The 25,329-nt window shown below is 42.4% G+C and overlaps 2 protein-coding genes across 16 annotated transcripts in view; one reads left to right on the forward strand and one right to left on the reverse strand.

Annotated features, from left to right (window-relative positions):
- The window catches only part of ZNF541 (zinc finger protein 541), a 37,295-nt gene extending 23,083 nt beyond the window's left edge, over nt 1-14,212 (reverse strand). For 4 of the 12 annotated variants that reach the window (XM_077932341.1, XM_077932334.1, XM_077932343.1 and 1 more), the window contains exons 1-5: nt 13,865-14,127; nt 11,963-12,116; nt 10,022-10,365; nt 3,041-3,284; nt 89-1,859 (exon numbers count right to left, since the gene is read on the reverse strand). In XM_077932341.1, the coding sequence (XP_077788467.1) occupies nt 89-1,859; nt 3,041-3,284; nt 10,022-10,325 (2,319 nt within the window). In that variant the 5' untranslated portion in view covers nt 10,326-10,365; nt 11,963-12,116; nt 13,865-14,127. Of the gene's footprint in view, nt 1-88; nt 1,860-3,040; nt 3,285-10,021; nt 10,366-11,962; nt 12,117-12,832; nt 13,803-13,864; nt 14,143-14,188 lie in introns of those variants that run through there. The other 8 variants (XM_077932340.1, XM_077932345.1, XM_077932344.1 and 5 more) reach the window with 6 other exon arrangements.
- A 5,655-nt stretch (nt 14,213-19,867) lies between these two features.
- BICRA (BRD4 interacting chromatin remodeling complex associated protein) overlaps nt 19,868-25,329 on the forward strand; it is a 102,728-nt gene continuing 97,266 nt past the window's right edge. For 3 of the 4 annotated variants that reach the window (XM_028742010.2, XM_028742015.2, XM_028742013.2), the window contains exons 1-2: nt 19,868-20,009; nt 24,724-24,852. The gene's annotated coding sequence lies outside the window, so the exon portion shown is untranslated. The remainder of the gene's footprint in view (nt 20,010-24,723; nt 24,853-25,329) is intronic. The other variant, XM_028742012.2, reaches the window with a different exon arrangement.

Below are 25,329 nucleotides of genomic sequence, written 5' to 3' on the forward strand. Positions count from 1 at the left end.
AAACTTTAGAGAAAGGTGCTATCTGACCCCACCAATACTGTAAACACTTAAAGAAATAAAATATGAACATGTTACGGTTTGAACATGCCTGAATCCTGTTGAAAATGGTCAGCTTTGGTTTCGCTCTGGCCCCACTATCAAATGAGGTGCTAGGCAAAGAAAAGGAAGCCATGGCCACTTGACTGGGAGAAGCCATGGGAGCTGTGTCGAACTTCAGCTTCTCCTTCCGGCGAGGTCTGCCACTGCGAGAATGCCCTTTGCAGCCTGGTTCTTTGACGCAAGCCTTACTCTTCTCTTTCTTCCTCAATACAGGAGAGCCATTCTCCAGCTGCCTCGGCTTCCCGTATGTGTGGTTTCCCGGGGTGTTTTCGTACGTTACAGACTGGCTAGGGCTAGAGAAGTCTTTGAGCTCCAGGCATCTTTTCAAGGTCCTGGTGTGCTTGGGATGAGAGATGCTGCCTGTGCTTGCAGAAGGCACGGCAAGTAGCTGAAAGGACTGCGGAGGAGAAGCTGGCTGTTGCCCTTCTTTCTCACTGCCCAACGAGAAGTCCTTCTGAAACTGGGACAAGGCGTTTTTTACGCGCAAGGGGGACCCTTCGCTTTCAGCGGGCTCAGGAGCTGGATGAACCAAACCTGCTTGCTGCGGAAACACACCCTGAAGTGGTTTCGCTACCACTTGCTCAGTCTCTGCAGCTGCCAGTTGCAACGGAGCCAACAGCTGCGTGTGGGACACAATGTGCTGAGATTTGGTGATCCTTTGGAACAGGCGACCCTGGACTTGAAGCTGATCCTGATTCACAGAGGATTCCTGGGATTTCATTAAGAGCTGCCTGAACAGTGGTGTGGCCTCACCCTTCTGCAGCACACCATGCTTCATAGGATCCGGAAGCCTTGTTGATGGCCTGAAAGACTCTTCAAAGCCACTGAGATTCTGCTCTCCAGGGATCTCCCCCTGTGACTTTAAGAGGGCTGGAGTGAACGATAAAACATCTGGGCGCTCAAAGTTCTGCGACAGAGAGTCAAAAGCATGGGAGGGTCCCACGAGGCCTTGGGAAGCATCCTGACCTGCAGCAGGTGGCATCTGAGCAAGATAAAGACCGTTTCCTTTGCTTTGGGTGTAGGTTGGTGGCACATTTCTGACCCACTGGAAGTTGCCACTTGACTGGTGAGAGGTGGCGGGAATTTTCTGGCCTCTGAATAACGGAAAACGAGGCACACCACTGTTCGACCAATACTCCAGGGCTGTGTTTTCTAATGGAAACTGAGGTTCTGAATGTGGCTGCCTGTCTGGCAAGTTTGCAATGTTTTCTGCTGGTCCAAGTACAGATAAACTCCCAGGGTTTATGATGGTGTACACACTGGAAGAGGCGGCGTTCTTTTGACAAGGGTAAAGCTCCTTCGTCACTTTATCACTGGTGGCTTCTGTGAGCACTGCAGTACTTGTCGGCACACAAGAAATCTGTCCACAGACAGAAGAGCAAGGCTGCTGGGATCCCCTAGAATCAGACTCGGGCTGTCCCACAGAGGTTGAAGAAGCAGGCGGGAGCTTCTGGCTGACTAAGCTACTTACAAGACACCTCAACAGGTCTCTGTGGGGCAGGAGGGAATTATTAGGGGCCTGGGATTCAGGGTGAACAGCCAGCCTCTCTGCAGTTCTCATGCCACTAGATCCCACCTGGACACGTGAATCGTGGAGGGGTGGGGAGGCCTCACAAGCTTCTTCGTCCTTTAACAACCTCAAACCGTGGTGCATTTCATAATGCCGGCGCAGTGACCGATGGTCTGAGTAACTCTTATTGCAACCTTGTTCTATGCAAATAAACGGCTTTGTTTTTTGGTGTGTCAGCATGTGGCCACTCCTGAGATGAAAGGTTAAAAAATTTTTTTAACAAGATCAGAATATAGAAGAGTAAGCTCATCTTATTATCACAATCAACCACTAAAATCACTTCCCATCTAGGCAAATTAAACATTTCCCCCTCAGCTTTTGTCAAGGGCAGATATTTAAAAATCCCCAGAAACAACAGACATTGTGGATGTTTTTTGAATGTGCCAGACATAGAACATATTCTTTTCTACTGTCCATTGTGCAACCAGCTATGCAAACGCATGCTATCCCGTTTTCTGGGTAGTCTAACAGTGCAGCACAATGAAAATATCTGACATGAACCTGGAAGTAACTGCAAGGGTGGCTGAGTTTTTATCACAAGTATCTCTTAGAATGGTGAATGGCACTATTTAGTGGGAAGAAGCTCCAATGAAAATCCTTGTTATTACATTTTTTTTACATGTCTGTTTATTTGTATATATGCTAAAATTTTATATATGGATGTTTTATGATGGCCTATATTTGTAACGCCTAATAAAGGTTTGGCGAAGGCAAATGAAATGCTCACTTTTATCAACTATATTGTTATATTAGGGTAAAGCAGGGGTTCACAAACTGGTTATTGGACTACCAGTGGTGCACGAGCTTCATTCAGGTGGTCAGTGGCATACCCGCAATAAATATCCATATTAAATTTTAACTGTACATTTGTTAGTAATTTTGTTTTTTATATTGTGTTTTTTGTCTTAAAATCTGAATTCTATGAAATGCAAATTACAATACAGGGGGCTCAAATATCTTGCACAATTCCACTTCTTTTTGCTTAAGATACTTTTCCTGTGGTATCGCTGCAACCACATCCCACCAAGTAAGTGCTCTGATTTTCTGAAGGCCAAATTATTTCATGCATCACAGAGTAAATTAGAAAGATTTTCTCTCCTCAATACTAGGAGCCTCTTCCACCACCGGAATCCTGCCTGAATGATGGAACTTGAAAACTTCACTGTATTACACTGCTGTCTGCTTACACAACTTACACAACTCCCTGGGTAGTTTTACCATTTTCTTAAGTGGAGGCAGATTACGTCTAAGGAATATTAGGTCTATGTGCATTTGTACCAGGCCCTAGCCAAACTAGATCAAGCCAAATTTCTACAGTAGCAGAAACTGTCTATACATTTAAATCAGTTTTACTGGCAAACATATACATACAGGTGGTCCTGGCGCTTAAATGCTTTGCTGCAGATCTTACAGACATGTTTCCGTTCCTGGCTGTGAGTCACGTAGTGTTTGCTGAGAGAGCTGGTGCTACTGAAAACCTTTCCACACAGGCTGCAATCCAGGAAAGGGGCTTGAGGGGAGTTCTGCTGGTGCTTTCCTCTCCTTCCACCGCCAGAACTGGATCTGCCTCCTTGCTCCACTTCTTTCGGTGCTGAAGGGGCAGGAAGTCCCAATTCTATGTAAGTAAAGACAACTTTTAGTTCACAGCATCTGGCTTTGTACAGTCAATGACAGCGTGAGCAATTAAGTATCTGGTTCAACTCTCAATGTCACAAACCCACTAGGCAGCATTTGGCAAGCCACTTATCTCTCCATCTCCACATCTTATCCCATCTGCACTATGGGATAATAATATTGACCTACCTTGTAAGGTTGCTTTTAAAAAAAAATAGTGGGATAATGAACATGACACTCACGAAAAATGCCATATAAATGCCAAGTATGAGTCCTTGCATTTTCAAGGTGAGAACAACATCAATGGGACATTGAGGGGCTTAAATAACAGAGGTTCAGAATTCAGGTAGGTAGCCGTCTTGGTCTGACACAGTCGAGATATATATATATATATATATATTTGCTTTCGTAGATTTTCACGGGTACAGGAATGCAGGTTTTGGTGTCCTCGGGTGTCTTCCCGTGTAAAAGATGGGGTGTCTAGGCGACGTTTCGACGAGGTCTCACTCGTCATCTTCAGGCTGGTGCTTTCGGCTTCTTGTTACTGGAACAGAGCAGGATCTCAGTGTTTGAGTTCCTATAAATACTGTTGAGGAGGTGTGGTGTATAGCCTCCAATGTTCTGGGCAGAGAGGAAGTTCCCAGGCTAGTGTGCCTTTTCTTCTTTTGTTCCTTAATTACTTGAGGGATATCTTGAGTGATTTCTTGAGTGATATCCTGAGTACCACTTAGGTGGGTCATTAGGTGTGGATTAGTTGCTAAGGCCTTTGTGTCTTGACCTCTTGAACTTTGTGAAGAGTTTTTCTGAGAAGATGGCTGTACTGCATTTTGTTGTGCTCTGGCTTGGCTTCGTGTATAGGGGCGAGCTGTGGTTTTGTGGCTTGTGCCAGCCAGATCTGTGTAGGGATTGCAGGGGGGTGCAGCATCCGGAGGTGCCACCATGGTTTGGCTACTGGATGGTGTCTGTAATTTATCTGTGGAGAGGGTCTGGGTTTGGGTCTGGTGTGGTTGATTGGTGATGGCGTTCTGTGTGCCTCTGGCTCTGGTGTCAGTTTTTGTGGGGAGGGCTAATTTCCAGATGTCTGGCAAGCGGGATGTGTCGTCACGCTTGTTCATGTTGTGAGGGTGTTTCTCTATCTCGATGGCTTCCATGATTATTCTCTTGTGGTGATGTTCCATGTTAAAGAGCAATTTGGAATCTGCAAAATTAATTTCGTGTCCTGTTTCTTTCATGTGTTGGAAAAGAGAGGAAGTTTTTTCTTCTTTTTTGACGGCATTCTTGTGTTCTGCAATACGTGCATTTATTCGTCTGTTTGTTTGTCCAATGTACGTGGCTGGGCAGACTTTGCAGGGTATTTCATAGACCCCTTGGTTTTCCAACTGGATTTTATCCTTGGGGTTTCTGAGGATATTGGCTATTTTTTGGTTGGTGCAAAAGGCTGTTTTGATATTGTGTTTATGGAGGATTTTGCTAATTTTATCTGTAGTGCCCTTGATATACGGAAGGAGGGCCATGCCATTGTTTTCTTCTGTGTCTTGGTTTTTGGGGGGTGTTTCTTTTTGGATTAGCTTCATAACCCTGTTTTGCTGGTATCCATTGGCAATTAACACATTTGAGAGATTCTGTAACTCAGTTGTCAGGTGGTCTTTGTCAGCCAGGCGTTTGGTTCTGGAGATGAGAGTCTTGGCTACGGAGTTTATTTGTGCAGGGTGGTGGTGTGATTGTGCATGTAAGTAGCGGTTGGTGTGTTTTTTTTTCCGGTAGATAGTGTGTCCTAGGGAGCCATCAGGTTTTTTGTAGATTAGGACGTCAAGGAAGGGAAGTTGGTTGTTGGCTTCTATTTCCATAGTGAATTGTATTTTGGGGTGTAGGCTGTTGAGATGTGTGAGGAAGCTATCCAGTTTTTCTTTCCCGTATGGCCAAATTACAAAGGTGTCGTCAACATATCTGAGCCAAAGTTTGGGTTTGTGTTCTGACTTGTCTAAAGCATTGGTTTCAAAGTGTTCCATGTACAGGTTTGCGATGACCGGTGAGAGGGGTGATCCCATAGGTGCTCCTTCTATCTGTTTGTATCTTTGTCCATTGTGGATGAAGTACGTGTTGGTTAGGCAGTGGTTGGTCAGGTCCAAGATGTATTCGGGGGGATTGTATTTGTTTTGAATGGCTGTCAAGGCTTCATTAATGGGCACTTGTGTGAAGAGAGATACAACATCGAAGCTCACAAGTAGGTCATTGGGATGTAGGTTTTGCTTCTTTATTGTTTCTATGAACTGGAAGGAGTTTGGAACGTGTGAAGAGATGGATTCTGCATAGGGCTGAAGTTGCTTGGCGAGAAATTTAGCGAGATTTTGTAGAGGTGAGCCTATGGAGCTGACTATTGGTCTGAGTGGTGTTCCTTCTTTGTGTATCTTGGGGAGGCCAAACCCAGACCCTCTCCACAGATAAATTACAGACACCATCCAGTAGCCAAACCATGGTGGCACCTCCGGATGCTGCACCCCCCTGCAATCCCTACACAGATCTGGCTGGCACAGGCCACAAAACCACAGCTCACCCCTATACACGAAGCCAAGCCAGAGCACAACAAAATGCAGTACAGCCATCTTCTCAGAAAAACTCTTCACAAAGTTCAAGAGGTCAAGACACAAAGGCCTTAGCAACTAATCCACACCTAATGACCCACCTAAGTGGTACTCAGGATATCACTCAAGAAATCACTCAAGATATCCCTCAAGTAATTAAGGAACAAAAGAAGAAAAGGCACACTAGCCTGGGAACTTCCTCTCTGCCCAGAACATTGGAGGCTATACACCACACCTCCTCAACAGTATTTATAGGAACTCAAACACTGAGATCCTGCTCTGTTCCAGTAACAAGAAGCCGAAAGCACCAGCCTGAAGATGACGAGTGAGACCTCGTCGAAACGTCGCCTAGACACCCCATCTTTTACACGGGAAGACACCCGAGGACACCAAAACCTGCATATATATATATATATATATATATATATATATATATATATATATATATTTGTCCAGTAGCACCTTAGAGACCAACTAAGTTTGTTCTTGGTATAAGCTTATACCAAGAACTTAGTTGGTCTCTAAGGTGCTACTGGACAATTTTAAATATTTTTACATATTTTGAGAGGTTCTGAAGAACCTCCCCTTCCCAAATTATTTCTGGGGGCTTCACACGTGTAGCTCCCTCAGTTACTGGTGAATGTTCCTGGCAGCAGAAAACAGGGTGCACATACTAACTTTGGGACTGGTATTTGCTGCGGAAGCAGAGACAGTAAACAAATCCCGTTCTCTTCTCAGCACAAAAAACCCAGGTGCATTAACTATGGATTCTCCTGTGTGCTGGTTCTTCGTAAAAAGGATCTTTTTAAAAGCAATAGGGATAAGCCCAATCAACACAACAGGATAGGAGCAGGCTGCTCCGAGGAGGACTGAAGCCCTGACAGTTCCATTTCTTCCTCAATTCCAAATACTTTCAGAAGGGAACACCCCTTAACCCTATTAGTAAACCAACTACACAAGATGCTAAAGCTTGTTAAAACCAACAACAACTGTTCTTGTTAAAAAATGTCAATAATGTTTATAATGATGGTGATGGCAATAAACTGTTTAAATTTCTTTCCCCAATGCAATTATTTTCTTCCAGTGATGATCTAGCAATATTGAACTGCTTAGAGGTTTTACTATAATCAACTGGTATGGAAATTTCATAAAATGAACATAATGTCAAATTGCATTATGTTTGCTAAATAAACAATAATGCAAGGGGGGAAGTATAAAAGGAGAATTCCCAGGTTTGGGGCAAGTCCTCTTTGGTGAGAGGAACCACAGTAGAGATTTAAAACCACAAAATATGAAGCAAAGTAAAGCATGGAAATACAGGCTGTTAGGCCTTTAATATATTCCCTTCTAAGTTCCTTCCAAAGTTTAATTATATTTAAGCATACTAGTTATCCCGCAATATTTTATGAAGCTTTGTATACTGATCCACCCAGCAGTCTCAGGGCATGTTAAGAGTGCATAGCAAAGCAGATATAAAGCAAGCCCAGGTTGCATGATTCCATCCCATCCCATTTTTAACGGTAACTGTACTACCAGCAGCAAACGTCTTAGAGCACATCACACAAACACTTAATTCTAGAATATCAAATATCCTAAACACTCCAATCCATTCAGAGCGTTGGAATATTACCCAGAATACCCACATCTCTAATATAAACACACAGGATTTACATTTTTGCTGCAGGGTGGAATGAAGAACAAAAACTGCACATAAATGAAGTACATATACAACTCAAGAGAACATGGGTAGACCCTGCTGAATTTTAAAGTATTCTTTTGCCTCTTATACAAGCACCCTTTCTGCACTGCTAAAGTGGTCATATCACAAACAAACAGGTGTGGGAACTTCTGGCCTTCTAGAAACATGCACCTTCCTCCTCTCTAGTAACTATTTAAACCAGTACTGAACTTTTTAATAAGAGTTAACCTCTTACTGCCAAACTGCTTGCTCATGAAGCAGACCCACCGATTTCACAGCTAATTAGTTTTGAGGTTCTATTTTATCTACTTTTAGGATTTTGGCACTAAATTGAATGCCTAGTTAAAAAATTCATTCAGGTAATTAAGTTAAATTCATGAAGGTAGCATAGCATTCCCTTCCTTTAAAACGGAGGCCTTGCACTTGTTCAGCATTACTGCACCTGATCAACAAAGCTCATTCCTGAAAACCAAAATTATTTCATTGTTCTTACTAGAGCACTATTGCACTGTCTGTCAATTTTGTTCCATTTTAAATTTATCTAAGCTACTCTCCATTCACATATTCCCATTACTGCCGATCTCTTTTAAGAACTGATTCCCACTTCATATATTGCCAAAAACCAACACAGCTACGGTATGATATGTGCATATTTAATTGCATATAAGATTGAGCTTAAATAAAAGCATTTCAACCCAAGCCTAGCAGCATGTAAAGTTCAGCCAACTTCATCTAATGCAGGTGTAATTCCAAGGAGATATAATCTTCTGAAGTGCTGTGTTGTCAACTAAATGCTTCAAATAATAGAAGCACCTAATCCCAATAATGATCACAGTGGACTGTTGTTTTGCCCAGCAAACTTAAGACCTGAATATTTCATGTCTTAACTTTTCACTGCAGATTTTAGAGTCAACCATTTCAACTGAAAACCTAATTGTGGAGAAAACATCAAGAGCTACAAAGGTTCAACAGGATATTAATTCTTTGATTTAAAAGGAAGCTAAGATGTTCAGTCCTAACAGTTAGATTTGCCATGTTTCTTCAGTGTAACTTTTCCCCCAGCTGCAGCTGGAGCGTGCGCTGCAAAGACTCCACAGAGAGCATTTCCTTTATCCTGGATGCAATTGAAAAGAAACTAGACAGAAGGGGAACATATTCTTATCATATTGTAGTGTAGTCATCTTTATCTATTATTTTTCCCAAGGAGCAATAAATGTCTCATGGCACTTTACAGAAAAATTAAGTCTATGACATTATCCCTAGAAAGTGTTCCAAGAGGTGAGTTTTGTTTCTCAGTTGCTCCACTGAAAAATTAGGCTGGTATTTGTATTTGCTTTTGGGAATTTTGTACATTTTTACCTTGCCAAAATTGCTATTTTCCCCTACCCTTAAGAAAAATACCCTCATTTCAAAATCTCAAAGTCTACACACACTGTGATTATGCAATGATGCCACATCGCCATACTTAAAAGAAACAGGCAATACTCATGAAGACAACATCGTGTTGTATCAAATCTGAATGGCTAATACAGCATATGTGATTTTCCAGTGCAAATTACTCTAACATATTAATATATTCACTTATACCTCCACATCATAAAACATCAGGGCAGTGTAGAGCAATATAAAATGATTTAAAAATATTTAAAGCAATACAGAATAGTAATTAAAATGACAGGGTATTCAACAAAACTTTAAACAACTGCATAGACCTGTTGGCATTAAAAAGTCAAGAGGTGCCTAAACAGTCACATGAGGATGCATAAGATTCCCCTCCCCAGAAAAAGGGAACAATGAATGCAAATTTCTCCTTACAAACCTGCACACCTATGATCTTTACAAAATCTTGTAGAACTTAGTTATTTCTGCTTGCAAAATGCTTTGGGATCCGTAACTTCCACAAAACAAGCCATGCTCTGCAGGTCCCTAGCACATGCCCATTGTACATCTAAAGACATGCATCTCCCATTCATACTTCATAATCCTTGTTGTGCAGAAACACCAGTGTGCACATGGCACTGAAGTGTGAAATGGAACAATTACTACGTAGTCCCATTTCGGAGAGGAGTGCCTTGACCAGAAAAGGAACCCATAGATGAACGGAAAAAAGAAAGCTTTCCAGGTTCTATTTAGGCAGGCTTCCTCAGACTCGGCCCTCCAGATGTTTTTGGCCTACAACTCCCATGATCCCTAGCTAGCAGGACCAGTGGTCAGGGATGGTGGGAATTGTAGTCTCAAAACATGTGGAGGGCAGAGTTTGAGGAAGCCTGTATTCAGGCAAAGATGGGGAACCTGGGACTCTCCAGACGTGGTTGGATAACTGTTCTCATAACCTCCGCCCACTGGCCATCCTGGCTGAGCCTGATAGGAGTTGTAGTCCAACTACATCTGGAAAGCCAGTTTTTGCATTCCTGCCTTACGCATTCCTGCTTTACCACTGGAACCAGGGTTACTCACCGTGCAAGAGGGGCCGTGGGTCTGGGTCACAATCATCAAGGAGTTTAGTAGAATCACAGTCCTTCACCGAGTACAAAGATAAGGTGTCAAGATTGTCCTCCAAGGAGTCATTATTCATATTTGTGGCTGAAAGGCTGGGGTCCACATCCAAGTTGCTCAATCCTGAATAAATCATGTCTCTCATATCCGGACACAGGTCGTGGCCGAAATTATCACTGCAGTCCAAAGCCGGATTCCCTGAAAACTCATGAAGCTGCATCTCAGAGTGGAGCGAACTTTCATCACTGAGGTGGTACTGGTCCATATTCAACCACCTTCTGTGTTTGTAATTTGGGTCAAGGTTCCTAAACAAAAGATCGAAATGGAAATGGGAAAGGGCAAAGGGGCTTTGAGTCAGAGTCACAAGTGCTGAACAGTTCTGAAGAATCATAGGCATGCACAAGTCAGAGCAATACCAGCACTCATGCCAATTTTACATCTAAAGAAATATTCCGTATAGATTCTAAAGCAATTTGCCATTGTTTAGGTTGTATAGTACACTCTTAATTCCCTGTTCCATTCTTCTCTAACCTGCTGATTGTCTACTTTACGAGCTTCCAATAATAGTAATAATAATTTATTATTTCTATGTTGCCCATCTGACTGGGTTGTTCTAGCCACACTGGAGCTTAAACAAATGATAAAACCACAGTAAAACATCAAGCATTAAAAACTTCCATATATGCATTTATAAAAACTAGTTTTATATTTTGCAGCCAACCAATTATTCCATCCAGCAGTTCAGGCGATGATAAAGCACTCAAAGTTGATGGACCATAAACAGACACCAAAGTGTGCTGTTACTGAAAATATTATTTAATATTATAAATTTACGGTATTTCCTAAAAAGTATACATCGCTTGACTGTGAAAAAACTGAAAAATGGTTTACAAAAAGCTAAGACAATAATATCAAGAAAAAATTACAACCCTATTTTAAAACATACAAAAGTTAAAATACTGAAATGCTCATTGGTAAATAGTATCTAACCCTCAATGAAGAATCATTGTAAAAAATCTCCATCTATTCTTATCAGCTAATCTACTGTATTAATCCCACACTTTACCCACTCCAAAAAAAGGGTTGCCTCCATATCTTCAAATGAGGGTTACCCCATGATTAAATTAAGCATCATCAAATAGATCAAACTGACATTTGAGGTCTTATTACAATCAAGCGGTATACAAATATTGTGAAATAAATAACATATCTAGGGATTTTGGTTCCTCCGGTTATTTCTCAAATGATCAAATTTAATTTAAATAGCTTAATAACAAAAATCTCTACTGAAATTTAGTGTTTGGGATGAGGTTCACATATAAGATCAATGTACTGCCACAAATAATAGATGTACTGCAATATAGGTAGGTCTACAGATTCCCCATGAGCATTTTCAAAAGATTAATGTATTATTCTGGCTTAGTGTTACATGTGAAGCTGTCCATAATAACTTACTGCCCCAAGAGATTAAATTGTGTACCTCATTATTTATGTTCCACCAATGGCTAAAAACTTACCACCACTACCCAGAAAAAAGGTTGTTATTTTACGTGGCTCTCCGGATTCTTTTTGCAGTTTTGCTGTTTGAATATACAACTGTTTATTATTCTAGGTTTCTACAGGATTTTCATTCTTTTTAATGTCTTGTGTTGCCTTGCTGCATTGCAAGCCTAGGCCTTAAAAGGTGGGCCATAAACATTCCCATATATAAATAAAAAGTGGCAAACTCTTTTTAAAAAATGTACACACACGTTTAGAACACTACAATATATGACTACTATCTCTGGGCTTAACAGAAATGTAAACATGATAAATTTTGCAAAAAGGGGCAAGAGTTTACATATACAAAACTATGCATGGCGACTCCTATTTTGCAAATGCTTCTATTTAAAAGTAGCTTACAGGTATTATTCACCAAGGATTAAGCAAAGTTCATCAGCACTTCTTTCTGTCTTCACAATTATAACTGGATATTAGCAGCTGCCATTCAAAATCCTACAAGTCCAGTATTATTAGGCCATAGCAGATTTTGGGGAAACTCTTGGAAAGATGTGCTCTAAGGATAGAATGAGTAGAGAATAGTTTAAATTCATATCCATTAAGAAGAATGACATTGAGTATTTAAGGCTCCTCCTTGCTATCAACAGAATCAACTCGATCTCTCTTTGTAAGACAGGGTGCGTATACAAATATATTTAAATTCTTCCCACTGGATCTAACAGACAAGGGTACACAATTTTTAACTGCATGTTGGGAGGAAATATTTGTTGCTGTAATACTGAGGGGCACACGATCTCTTAATTTGGGATGGAGAGAGAAAAAGGGAAGATTGTTTGCTGGGTGTGGGTGTATTATTAAATGAATTTTTATGAATATATAATGCTCTGTATCCAGGCACTGTAAACATAATGCCACTTACAACCTATCCATATCACAGCACCCAACATTCCAGAGCAAAGGACCAAGGTACACAAACCACTGGTGCTTGCAGTGCAGGCTTATAAAAGCAAAAAGGTGTTAGGGAGATATCTTAATTTCACAGGATAAAAATAAGGAATTTTTTTTTAAGCCTGCTCATAGCAGTGGGGAATAAAAACTTTACATACAAATATGACCATCAGAATTTTTATCATGCAGATATTTTTAGGTCATGCTTTCAAATGATAAGGTGTGATTACTGATAAAAATATTATTTATTTCCTAGCTACACTTAAGCGGGTTGGGATTCCTTATCCCATTCATGTACCAAGAGCAAACACCAAATAAATTTACTTCTCTTTTTAGCTGTTGCACAATTATGAAGTGCTCCCCTCAAAAAAATCCAAAGCTTCAGCATCTTTTGGAAGTTTTGCAGTATTTTTATGTTTGGGTTTCCTTTGAGAACGAGAGAAACCCAGGAAAGCTAATTTTTAACTAAGTAATGGCATAAGCTGAAAATATTGCAAATGGATTACCCCCCACCATAGTAGCTTTTCTTGAAGTATACATTATTTTGCACTTCCTTCAGTATATAAAGTGGTGTATATAAACCTATGTAAGTTTTAGCATAGGCAAACTTATTTACTAAATTCCTTAAGTGGCAGCTTAAATGAAACCTTTCCACCGGTTGACACCCATGGTTTTTAGCTGTTCTCTTGCATTTCACTGCTTTTCTCTCCTATCACAAAATTCCACTGAAAAGCAATGAAACGTAACACAGGGCTTCCCTTCCTAAGAGTGCAATCCTTTGCACGACTGCTCCAAAGCAAGCCCTGTTGAATCGAATGGGCCTTAACTAACCCCGGGGTAGTAAATGGGGCTATTGCAACCTTAACCTCTCCATCCCATCCTGAGCCTTCATTTTAAAAAAAACAGGTGCAGAGAAAACCCTAAAAACCTGCTGCTGCACTTGAAACGCTGTTGTGTATTTTTAACCCTGGCGGAAGGGGCAGGATCCGAATTAAGATTCTCTTTTTTCCCAACGGTGCCAGGGCTCCCTATTCTTCTCTATAGGAGGGGGAGAAACACAGCAACGGGAAACTTTCCCAGGAAGCCCTAGGAGTGGCTGCCCCCCAGTTCTGAGCAGTTAAAAGTGGGGTGGGGAGCCCCCTTCGCCAGCAGCCCCCTTCCCCCTAACAAAACGGAGGGTTGCAGCGACCCCCATAGAAGTATGTGCAACCGACCCCACCCCGCTTTCCAGAGACCCGCTGGGCCTCCCTTGTCCCCACAGGGGAGCAACTGCCGCGGGGCGCGAATGGGGGGTTCGGGGGGGGGCGCATTTGCACAAGCCCCCCTTAGCTGAGGCGAGGAGGGAGAGCCCCTTACCCCAGATGGAAAAGCTCTCTTTGTCGCTCCTGACACAAATGGTGACCTGGTGTGGGGAGAGGGACCTGAAGTGGGGCGAGCAGCCTTAGCCTTCCTGCCCCCTACTTTGCAGAGGGGAGCGGGTCTCCCTCCTGAGGGCTTGCTCCTCAATGGGGCCGGGTGGTGGTGGTTGGGGGGCGGCCTTGGGGGGCGAGGGACGGTTGCAACCTGCACCTGAGGGGGCGAGGGAGAGAAGGAGCCTTCCCTGAGGAAGGGGAGAGCGAGAGAGCGAGGAGGACGACGCGGGCGCGCGCGCGCACAGGCAGAAACAGGCCGCTGCTTTACCCGTCGTCGCGCGCCCCGCTCTCCTCCTCCTCTTCCCCCTCCCTCTCTATTTATTTATTTAGTCCCCCCTCCCCCTCCTCCTCGTCTTCTTCTTCTTCTGCACGCGCCGGCCACGCCCAGACGCCGACTGGGGCCCGCCCACGCGCGCCTGGCGCCCGAACGGGCTGGAGGCTGGAAGGGGAGGGCGGGGGAGGACGACGACAATAAAGCGGCGCTTCGCTCGCTCTACGCGGGGAGGGGGGGGGGAGTGAGGGTACGTGCGTGCGTTTTGGCGGGAAGGGAAAGGGAGTAGCCGGTGGCCCGGCGCCGCCATTTTGTGACGAGGTTGGCAAGGCGCGAACAACCTCCTCCGACTTTACCTAGTGAGGGGAGGATAAGGAGGGGATGGAGTCGTGGAGGGGAAGCTGTGAGGGAATGAGGTACGGGGTGGGGGGGAGAGAGGGACGCCGCCGGAGGTATGGCGTGTCATCCCCGTTTCCGTGAGGGGATATTTTACGTTTTTTGGGGGAGGGTTTGCCCCCCACATTTGTATACCGCCCTGTAGACGCCACAGGTGTCGGGGCGGTTACCACACAAAAAAGTCAAGGTGAAAAAAAGGCGTAATAAAATACATAATGAAAAAACACCAATTATTTACATGGGCGGTTACCACATAAAATCACAAGATTCAAATACGTAATAAAAACAAAACCCAATTATATATATATTTCTATTCCACTCGTCATCTGAGGATCACAGGGATGTGTGTGTGCTCGTGTGGTATTTGCACATGCATAGTGCATAATAATAATAAAAAATTATATCCTGCCCTCCCCAGCCGAAGCCGGGCTCAGAGCGGCTAACAACAGTAAAATGATACAACATTCTAAAATCATTTCATTATAAAATCAGTTCAAATCAGATTAATGTTAACCATTGGGCTAGAGTTCTGTCAGGCTGTGCAGTGATAGCAAGTGTCAGTCCTTCATTGCTATTTATTTATCTGGCAGATTTGTACCCTGCTCTTCAGCCAAAAAAGGCTCCCTTACATGAAATCAAAACAAGACACTTCTTGCAGGCTTACCTATAAATGAACAGCACACAAGGGGAAAGGGCCAAGGAGGGAAGAGGAAAATAAAACTCCAAACTCAGACACCAATTTCTAGATCAATTCTATAAAATAGTCGGTGCTGGCATCCGCCTGTCTCGAGAGACGGTGGCGTGTATAAACGAACAAAGGTGGTGGGATAGGAAAAAATAGGCCCTGATAATCTAGATTAAAATCTATATATGTAATGATAAACATCATGTAGCTATATAGGCATTTTCTGGCCTACCTATAAAGTAAAAATAAATATTAAAAGTGTGAAACAAAAAACTGGGGCGGGGGGGAACTTGAGACAAAACACAAAGTAAGAAGAGCGACAGGAGAGCAAGGGAGTGGTTGGAGACGCTTAAGAGTTTAATGTCAATTGAGACGAAGGTGAAGTGAAGAAGTAAGATTTTATTCAGATATTTACATGTGCCAATATCGGGAATGAAATTGAGGCCAGGAAGTAAAGCATTCCATTAGTAGAGAGCAAGGAAAAAACCATTGCTAAAATACTGTTTTAAAATGGTCCCACGCACTTAAGTCTCAAATTACTGCTTCAATCCAAATTGGTTTTGTTGTATATATCAAGTTTCATTTCAGTCATCAGAGCAAGTAACCTCCCAGTCCTTTAAATGCATCTAATTCCAGTGGCGTCGGTAGATTTAGAGCCCTACTACGCATAGGATCAGGCTCTAATTCTACAGGATAATACACACTGAACCTGGAAATAAACCCCAGAGTTTAACAGGGCTTACTACCGGTATTTGGAATATATGTATGGGATTGCACAGTCAATTACAATTAAATTAAGCCCATTTATTTCAATGGCACTTTAGCACAACTGGCTTTATTTGGACTCTATATGGTTTGCCAACTCCTTTTTCTGGTAACGCTTCTGAACGGCAAATAGAAACTCAGAAAGCGGCTTTTGCTGGAATAGAGATGCAGTGATGGGGAAAGCTTTAAGTTCTGGATATCTGCTTATCAAGAAACAATTAAAAGAAATTGCCAGAAAAGGAAGCTAGCAGCTGCAATATACGGTATCCTCAGTGAAGCTGGAGGTGATGATAGGAATTAAAACAAGGGTCTGTCCTCATCCCATACACAGCAGGGAATGAGGATCCAGTTTTTTGTGCAAAAGGTGTGCATGGGTGTGGAAAATAAACTCTGCCCCAAGGGTGAAACTAAGCTTTATTTGACCCAGGTCAAAGACCCAGTTTGGCACCCCTACACACATGCAGCCTGTCCAGTGTATACAGGCAAAGTAGTGCTATTTAATCTTTTCAGGGCTTTTCTACCTTTAATTGAAAGCTTCCTAGTTGCAAGTTTTAGCCATTTTAGTTGTTCATGTTGATTGTGCCTGGTGTATTAGTGATGAAAATCCTTTTAATTCCTCCAGTGTAAATTTTTGTTTTCATTGAAATCAATTTAATTCCTGATTTTTCTCTCATGTTTTTGATGTGAAATAGTTGTATTTTACTCTATATATTTTCTTACTTTCTTTAAAAAATAGTATCATTGATAACAATTATATTCTGATTTCAAGTCCTGCTTTATTATTATTTATCATTATTATACCCTCCTACAATTTAGTAAATTAATATGATTACCCTATAAACAGCTGATCTAATTTTAATTCAGAAGAAATATTGTTCTGTTTCAGAATATTTATTTATTGTTAGACATCTCATAAAGTGAGTTCTCTGACATTGTTGTTGTTGTTTAGTCGTTTAATCGTGTCCGATGCTTCATGACCCCATGGACCAGAGAAGCCAGGCATCCTGTCTTCCACTTCCTCCTGCAGTTTGGTCAAACATGATTGTAGCTTCGAGAACACTGTCCAACCATCTTGTCCTCTGTCGTCCCCTTCTTGTGCCCTCAATCTTTCCCAGGATCAGGGCCTTTTCCAGGGAGTCTTCTCATGAGGTGGCCAAAGTATTGGAGCCTCAGCTTCAGGATCTGTCCTTCCAGTGAGCACTCAGGGCTGATTTCCTTCAGAATGGAGAGGGCTGATCTTCTTGCAGTCCATGGGACTCTCAAGAGTCTCCTCCAGCACCATAATTCAAAAGCATCAATTCTTCAGTGATCAGCCTTCTTTATGATCCAGCTCTCATGTCCATACATCACTACTGGGAAAAACATAGCTTTAACTATACAGACATTGTATAAAACCAATTAAAAACATCACACTGAAGCCCCACAATAAATCTTAAAAATCTCATCCACTGTAAAAATTCCAGTACAAAAAGTCCAAAACAATAAAATACAATGCAGGTCACAGGTGCTAAGAAGAGCCAGCAACATGGGATCTAAAACCACCATCCATACCACAGGGACTAAAATAGCAAGAATTTAAGCAGTCTGGGAGAATAAAATGTCTTAAAAAGATAAAGGGACCCCTGACTGTTAAGTCCAGTCGTGGATGACTCGGGGGTTGCGGCGCTCATCTTGCTTTACTGGCCAAGGGAGCCGGCGTTTGTCCACAGATAGCTTCCTGGTCATGTGGCCAGCATCACTAAGCCGCTTCTGGCAAACCAGAGCAACGCACGGAAACGCCGTTTACCTTTCTGCCGGAGTGGTACCTATTTATCTACTTGCACTAGACGTGCTTTCAAACTGCTAGGTTGGCAGGAGCAGGGACCGAGCAATGGGAGCTCACCCCGTCGCAGGGGATTCGAACCGCTGACCTTCTGATCGGCAAGCCCTAGGCTCTGTGGTTTAGACCACAGCGCCACCCGCGTCCCTTAAAATGTCTTAGTCTGGCCTTAAAGGATAATAGGGATGTTGGGTGAGTTTCTTACAAAGAGTGTTTCATAGCGAGGGAGGCACCACCAACAAGGCCCTTTCACTTCAAATTGCAGGGGCACATGATATATGTTCTAATGCAAATGGCAATTGCTCCCCTGCCAATAATAATGGTCATTCTAACCCATACCAATGGGGGAAGGGCGGGCAGGATTGCATTCCAGTACTGTTAGTCTATTCCTGCTGGGAAAACAAAAATCTGGAGTCAGCTATATCATCTTAAAAAGAGAGAGAGAGAAAGGAAGAGGATAAAAAAGGGATTACCAATACAACAAAGTAAGTGTCCAATTCTAGTTGTAAATTTGTTATCTTCTGCCTATCTGCTCCTTTTTACTGTATAATAGCGGTTAGAGGACTACAGCCGTTCCTGGACAAGGGATAGCCCAACCTCTGCAGTCCAAGCATTAGTCATCTCAAGGCTGGATTACTGCAATGTGCTCTATGTGGGGCTGCCCTTGGGTTTAGTTCAGAAGCTCCAGCTGATGCAGACCACTGATGGGAGCTTCTGGTCAAGGACACGCAACACTTTTGTTAAAGCAGCTACACTGGCTGCTCATCTACTTCTGAGCCAAGTTCCTTGCATAAATTTACAAAACCCCAAACAATTTAGGTCAAGGGTACTTCCACGATTGCCTATATTCCAGCTTGATTACTGGAATCATCGGTAGGAGCATCGTTAATCATTCCCTGAACTGGTACTCTGCCAATAGAGATTCAGTGAGTTCCTTTTTGTCCCAACTTATAAATGCATGCTGAAAAACATTTTATTCCACTAGGACTGCATAGGTAATTCAGAATACATATGCCACAATGGTTTATTAATGCTTGCTTTAAACTTTTGCTTTTTAACTGCTTTTAATTTTTATGATTTTAATCTTTTTAATGTTGTCAACTGTTTTGACATGTTTTGTGATTTAGCAGTAAATGAATACGTCTATAAATAAAAATAATAAGTAAACAAGTATGCAATGGGACTATTGCCAGTATAGTGTTTTTCAAATTTTGAAGCACCAAATGCTTGAGTAAATAGGACAGACTTCCCCAGCTGATATTATCTGGAAGAGAGCATTAACCTTTATTGCACAACCAGCAAAAAAAAAAAAAAAAAAAGATTCCTCTCTGAAGGCAGAAGTACTTCCAACAAGCTTAGCTGCTGCATAGGTTCATATGAGAAAATGCAGTCTCTCAGGTACACTTGTCCTAGATTGCTTAGGACTTTATAACTCAAAACCAGCTTTAAGTTGTTATAATTTTGACTGTGTCCAGAAACAAACTGGTACCCAATCAAGATTACATGTTGGGTTCATAATTTGCCCAGGTAAGCAAGGTTGTGGCAACTGAAACTGGAGCAATCTCAACCAACTGTTTTCATAAGAGATGTCAGTATAGGTGTAATAAACTTGTTATGCTGTGTCCCGGAAGAATCTAGCCTCCTCGTTGTAAACTGAAGTTTTCAAAGGCTTAAAAAACTTCCCCACGTATAAATACATTGTACTAGTCTAGCCTGGATGTTACTTACAGCATAACCATTGCAGTACAGCAAACGTACAGCTGTTGCTCATGTGTTGTATAGAATCCAGATGTCTTTCAAGGTAGTGCCTCTGTTGAGAATAGATCTCATCCAAATCACTTGTGTCTATGGGATGTGATTTTCCTTGTTTTCCCTATCAGTAAGTGTGGTGTGGAACAAGGCTTGACAAGCATATGCCTACGGCATATCTAGAGATAAGCAGCCCTACTCCCCTCCCCACCTACCCAGCATGCCCTGGGAGCGTAGGAAGTTGCTTTACACCAAGTCAAGCCATTGACCTCCCTGGCACAACGTTTTTTGCACTACTGTATTGGCAACAACTCTCGTTTCAGATAAGGGGAATTTGGAGATAAGAGGACTGAAACTGGAACCTTCTGCGTGCAATGCACATATGCTCCACCAGTGAGTTTCAGGTACTCCCCGATCCATACAAATTCGTTGTTGTTTTTACAAGTTTAGTTTTCGAAACCTGTTCAGAATGTCTTCCCACTGTCTTGCTCAGGCGCGAGTGTATCTGTGCACATTTGTAAAAAAAAATTGCTTAAAAACTAACATTAGCAAAATAACTCCCACTGTAAAACCCTGCCATATTGTGAACTGCATAGGAGTAGACTGTACGGCTGCAATGGCTCTTGCTTCCGAGATGCATCCCCAGGCGCAATCGGAGTATTATCCCAAGCTACAATCCGTGATCGAGTCCAAAATTAAACGATTTCTGATTCGTTTATTAATGTACTGCATTTAAGTTCACCGGCAGTAGTGGACCGGCACGTTTCTTTTGTTTTATGAAACTGCAAATGGCCGTGTAGAGCACAAAACCCTCTTCAATCTCTTCCTTTCTCAGCTTTTTTAAAAAAAACTCCCAATCGGATATGTTACAAAAACGCTGTGGAAAACGTGGTTTTTCTGCTCCATTGAAATGATCCGAGAGAGAGCAAAGCTGCTAAAATCCTGCCTTCTGTAAAAACTCTCACCGTGCTCGTTTGCCTCCACGCTCGCAGCTCTGCCTTTTATAGAGCACCAAAGCGAGTCCCACCCAAGTTTAAACAGAATGTAAGAGATAATTCAAATCCAGCCAATCGCAGGGTATAAACATAGCAGAAAGCCCTACCCCCTTATTAATTACCCACGCTAGTCAATCATATTTAACCTGTCTAATCAGGGTGACGGGTGCTGCCTTTAGCCCATCCCATTACTTTCTGATCTGCTCCACTTTTGACCAATCAGGAGAACTCTCTCTCCGGCAAAACCAGTTTTTAATTAGTACGCCGAGGACCCTTTCCTGAGCTGTGCTTTCAGCTGCCTGATCTCACAGCCCGTTTAAGACGGTGCCTGTCTGGCTGTTAGCTTGGAATTGGGAACATCTGCATATAGTACTGTACTCAGAAAGCCTTGGCTTGTTTCAATGTGTGTGTTGGCCGTGTGTCTTGCTGGATAAAGCATGCAAAACAGTAATTAAGAGTTGTCCCGATTACATTTACTTATGTGACTGGCTTTAGAAAAGTAATACTGAGGGAGTGAAGCACTGCACAGTAATGACTTGAGTTTGCTTTTGTTTTGCTTTGGTACTAACGAAATCTAGCAGGAAGCTGCTTGATAGAGGAACAGCTAAATACTATCTAGAAGTACATGTATTGTGAACTATGTGAATGTATAGTCCAATTATTGTCTACTATATGTTTACTTCACTACAAACTGCACCAGATTCAGCCTTCTGTCTCTTTTGGTACAGTTTCGTAGCTGCACTGAATATAGGGCATTAACAATATTTTTTCTATAACAGGCTCAATTAGTATTTATGAGATAAGGTACATTTATTTTGATTAGTAAACCATAACCAGAAAGTATGCATTGAATACTCCCTTCTAGAGCAGCTAAGCAAAATCTCCAGAAGTAATTATAAACATGCTTATCTTTAAGTTCTACTGAACTAACTAAACTTTTTTATTATTCAGTTTCTTAGCTGGAATCCTGTGCACACTTACTGAAGAATAAATCCTTGTGGATACAGTAGGATACATACAAAGATAGCCCATATGATGCCATTGAATTACAGCACCCAAGTACTGTTCATACTGGCTGAGGCTTATAGGAATTGTAGTCCAACAACATCTGGAGGGCACCACATTGGCTACCCTTGCAGTATAACCTGCTATCAATTTTATACTATAATTATTTTTCTGTCTGCAAAAGGTATTAGAAGTGGTTGATTTGAATATCTCTTGTTTAATATCAAACTTGCCCCTCTGTGTTTTATGCATTATAGCTAGAACGTTGTACATTAAAAATTGCTTTATTGTTATTAACACATACTTACTTCGTTATTAGTTGTTTTGTTTCTGTGGTGTTTTGACTGTGCAGTCCAGTCTTGTGTCTTCTGGGAAGCAAGCCTCACTGAGTTCAAAAGACTTATTCATGTGTACAGAATTGCACCTTAAATTCCCAGAAACCACAAAGGAAAGGCTGGGTGTAGCCAGTAGATCAAATATGGGGTAGGTAACATCCATTACACTACTCATACAAACAAATGAACACATGTGCCCATTCAAACAAAGTAAGATATGTAATCACTATACATTTCTAAGCATTTATCTACTGTTTAGCAGAACGAAAGAAAGAACATGGCCACAACAGTTCGTGAACTATTTATAGACAGAGAAACTTTCTGGGTCTATTATTACCACTGCTCTGTGCTCACTTTGAGGGGCAAAGCTTAGTGGTATGACATCTTTTTTGCATGCAGAAGGTTCCATGTTTAATCTGGGGGGGGCGGGAAGAGAGTCATCTGAAAATCCTGGTCAGTGCTGACAATACTAATGAAAACATCTGAATCTCTACATCATGTTATGTTTATCTGCCCTTTGTACAGTTCAGCCCGTGCTAGTATACTAAACTCCATAATCCAGCCTATGGCTGACAAATCAATAAACCCACAGCTGGCCTGGGTTCTTCAAGATGTGGATCCTTATATTACCCTACAGGTTGCTAAATTCCTAACAGCCGTCCTCTCGTACAAGAGACGGAATGGAATGTTAGCTGATTATTGATAGTTATAAGAATTTTCTATAATTACATCAGATATTGATTTTAGTGTAGTGTCTAAAAATTTTTTTAATCTTAATCTTAAACTTTTCTATGAATGGCTAATATCTGTCCTTCTGAGTTGAGAACTGTGTTATACTACTTGTGGCTTGTACGAGTCCTCTGTTTTATTTGATTTGATTTGTTTTGATTTGTTTTGTTGTGTTGTGTTTCATGATGGGCGTAAAGCCGAATAAACATTTTGATTTGCTGACAATACTGAGCTAGGTGAACCTGGTATAAGGCACCTTCCTATGTTCCTGTGCTCATGTCATGATTACCGTAGAACTTCAGAAGTTGCAGGGTTTCCTCCAGTCCTCAAGATGCATGCATTAGTTGTAGTCTGGCAGGAATGGAGAACCTGTGCCCCCCCCCCACTCGCATTGTACCTAATGAAGCAGTGGTACCAATATGGTTTGCTCTACATTCTACAAAAAAAATCCATGAGCACCTGCCATTCTAATCTGGTCCCACCAAGTCCCATACGTGCCTGCATGGAGCAGTTTTACATGTTCCCAAAATGCTGCACTTAGCATTTGACAGATAATGCTAAACATAAATACACACCCTGGCAAAAGTGGCATTAGTTCTTGTGGCTTCATCTCAAGAAGTGTGCATGCACACGAAAGCTCATACCAATAACAAACTTAGTTGGTCCTTAAGGTGCTACTGGAAGGAATTTTTTTTCATTTTGTTTCAAGGAGCAGGCTAGGTTAAGAGTAGTGAAATGAGGAATAAAGGAGAATGAATAGCCAGCAGGGTTAACTCAGCCTGCTATGGATGGCAGAGTAGGTGATGTGATGGTGATTTTGAAGAGATGTGCAGATGAAAGGGATTTGATGATGGCCTTTTCAGGCAGGGAAGCTATTACAAGAGTTGAGAGTAGTAGTAGAAGGCAGAAGAATTGGTGGGGACACACACACACACACACACACACAAAACTACATTTGCACAGGATTGCACCCATAGAATCCAATATGGTCTGGTATAAGTAGGAAATATAATTTAATTAGTACACCCCAAGTCCTGTAATTTAGGGGTGAAGAGAAGACAGATCTTACTCCAACTGTGCCCAACTACAACTCCCATCAGGCATGTCCATGACCAGGGATGATAGGAGTTGTAGTTCAGCAACATCCGGAGAACCAAAGGTTTCCCACACCTGGAGTAGTGTTCTGGCTTCTGTAAAGTGTGTGTTACAATTACCTTTGCAGGAAGTATGACTCTCAAACACTTGCCTTTTCTAATAGACTTGGTTCCCTTGCTTAGTTTTGTGTTATGCCTGAAGTGCACTTATTGAGATGGAAGTCCTATAGAGTTCAGCAGGGCTTACTCCCTTGTATGCTTGAGAATACAGTTGCAGGAATTAGTACACTTGGGGCTGTAGTTGCTTAAATGAGTGGATGGCTCTCATATAAAAGTGTCATTTTAAACCTTTGGTGGGCATGTTAGCAGTTTCAGCCAAAAGCCCTCTGATGCGAGTCAGCTCTCGATCATCCACATTTCATAGAAATGACAAGTGCTCCTTCTCTCTTTGTTCAATACGAGTTGAGCTTTTTGCTTCTTAAGTTGAAATTGCTTGTGATTAAGAAGCTCGCTTCTAATTAAGATCCCACCCATGCTTTCCACCCGCGTAAGGTCTGAAAACGCTCCCACCCCACCCCCCTCCGTCTGCTTGCGCCGAGCTCTTCCCTCCTGGGGATGCGAAGCTTAGCTTGAATCGCACGTCAATCATGAAGGTCGCTTGGTGTGCCTGTACCTTTAATTCACCCCGCGCTTGACAGCCCCGTGGTAATAATGTCTTCGTCGGAGGCTCTCCTTTGAGCGTGCGCGCGCGTGTGGCTATTTTGAAAGAGAGAGGGGGGTGGGGCAACACAAATGCAAATTAAGTGAAAGGGGTGGAGGGAAGTGGCTTTTTTTTTTCATCGTTTCTCTTAAAACGTAAAATAAAAAATTAGCTGTATGTTACCTTCCCCCCTCCCTAAACCCTTGCCTTCCGTCCTTTTATTTTTTTTTTATCTTTTGCCTACCCCTCCTTTTTTTTAGACGCCTTGCTCCATTGCAATCAGGCATTTGGCTGACCCTCTATGAGTCTGTGCCTGCTGGGGTCCTGCCTCCGGAGCCCGTGCGGGGATGTCTCGGAGACCCCGCGCTGACTGCTGCTCAAACATCACGGTGAGTTTGTTACAATGTAGCAATTTCTCTTTAAATCTCTTAACTCTCTCTACCTGCAACTCAGGGCTGTGACAGGGCGAAAAAAACCTGGGGGGAAAGGGAACCGTGTCCCCCCCTCCTTGGGTAGCAGCCCTGATCTCTTTCCATTGCTCCCCCAATCCAGTTCTCCCCCCAAACAGCCTCATATTACTGCGTCTGCAGGGCACGTCTACAGAATACAATGTAGCTTTATAAAATGATACACAACGTTCTAATCGTTGTGGCCGAAGAGGGGGCGCTGGGAGGTTCTCTCCCCACCCCCATCTCTTATTTCGCATATCCCCACAGCCTTCTAGAATAGGTTTTCCTTCTCCACCAGATTGGGGGGGGGGCGCGCTTTGGGGAAAAGGGGAAAAAGAGAAGAGATGATAATTCGCAGCGTCGGATGGTTATGTGTCGGGTTTTGATTTCCCGGTTGCAAAGGCATCGTCTATTTCG

Source organism: Podarcis muralis, chromosome 7 (genome assembly GCF_964188315.1).
Source record: "Podarcis muralis chromosome 7, rPodMur119.hap1.1, whole genome shotgun sequence".
NCBI classification, from domain to species: domain Eukaryota; kingdom Metazoa; phylum Chordata; class Lepidosauria; order Squamata; family Lacertidae; genus Podarcis; species Podarcis muralis.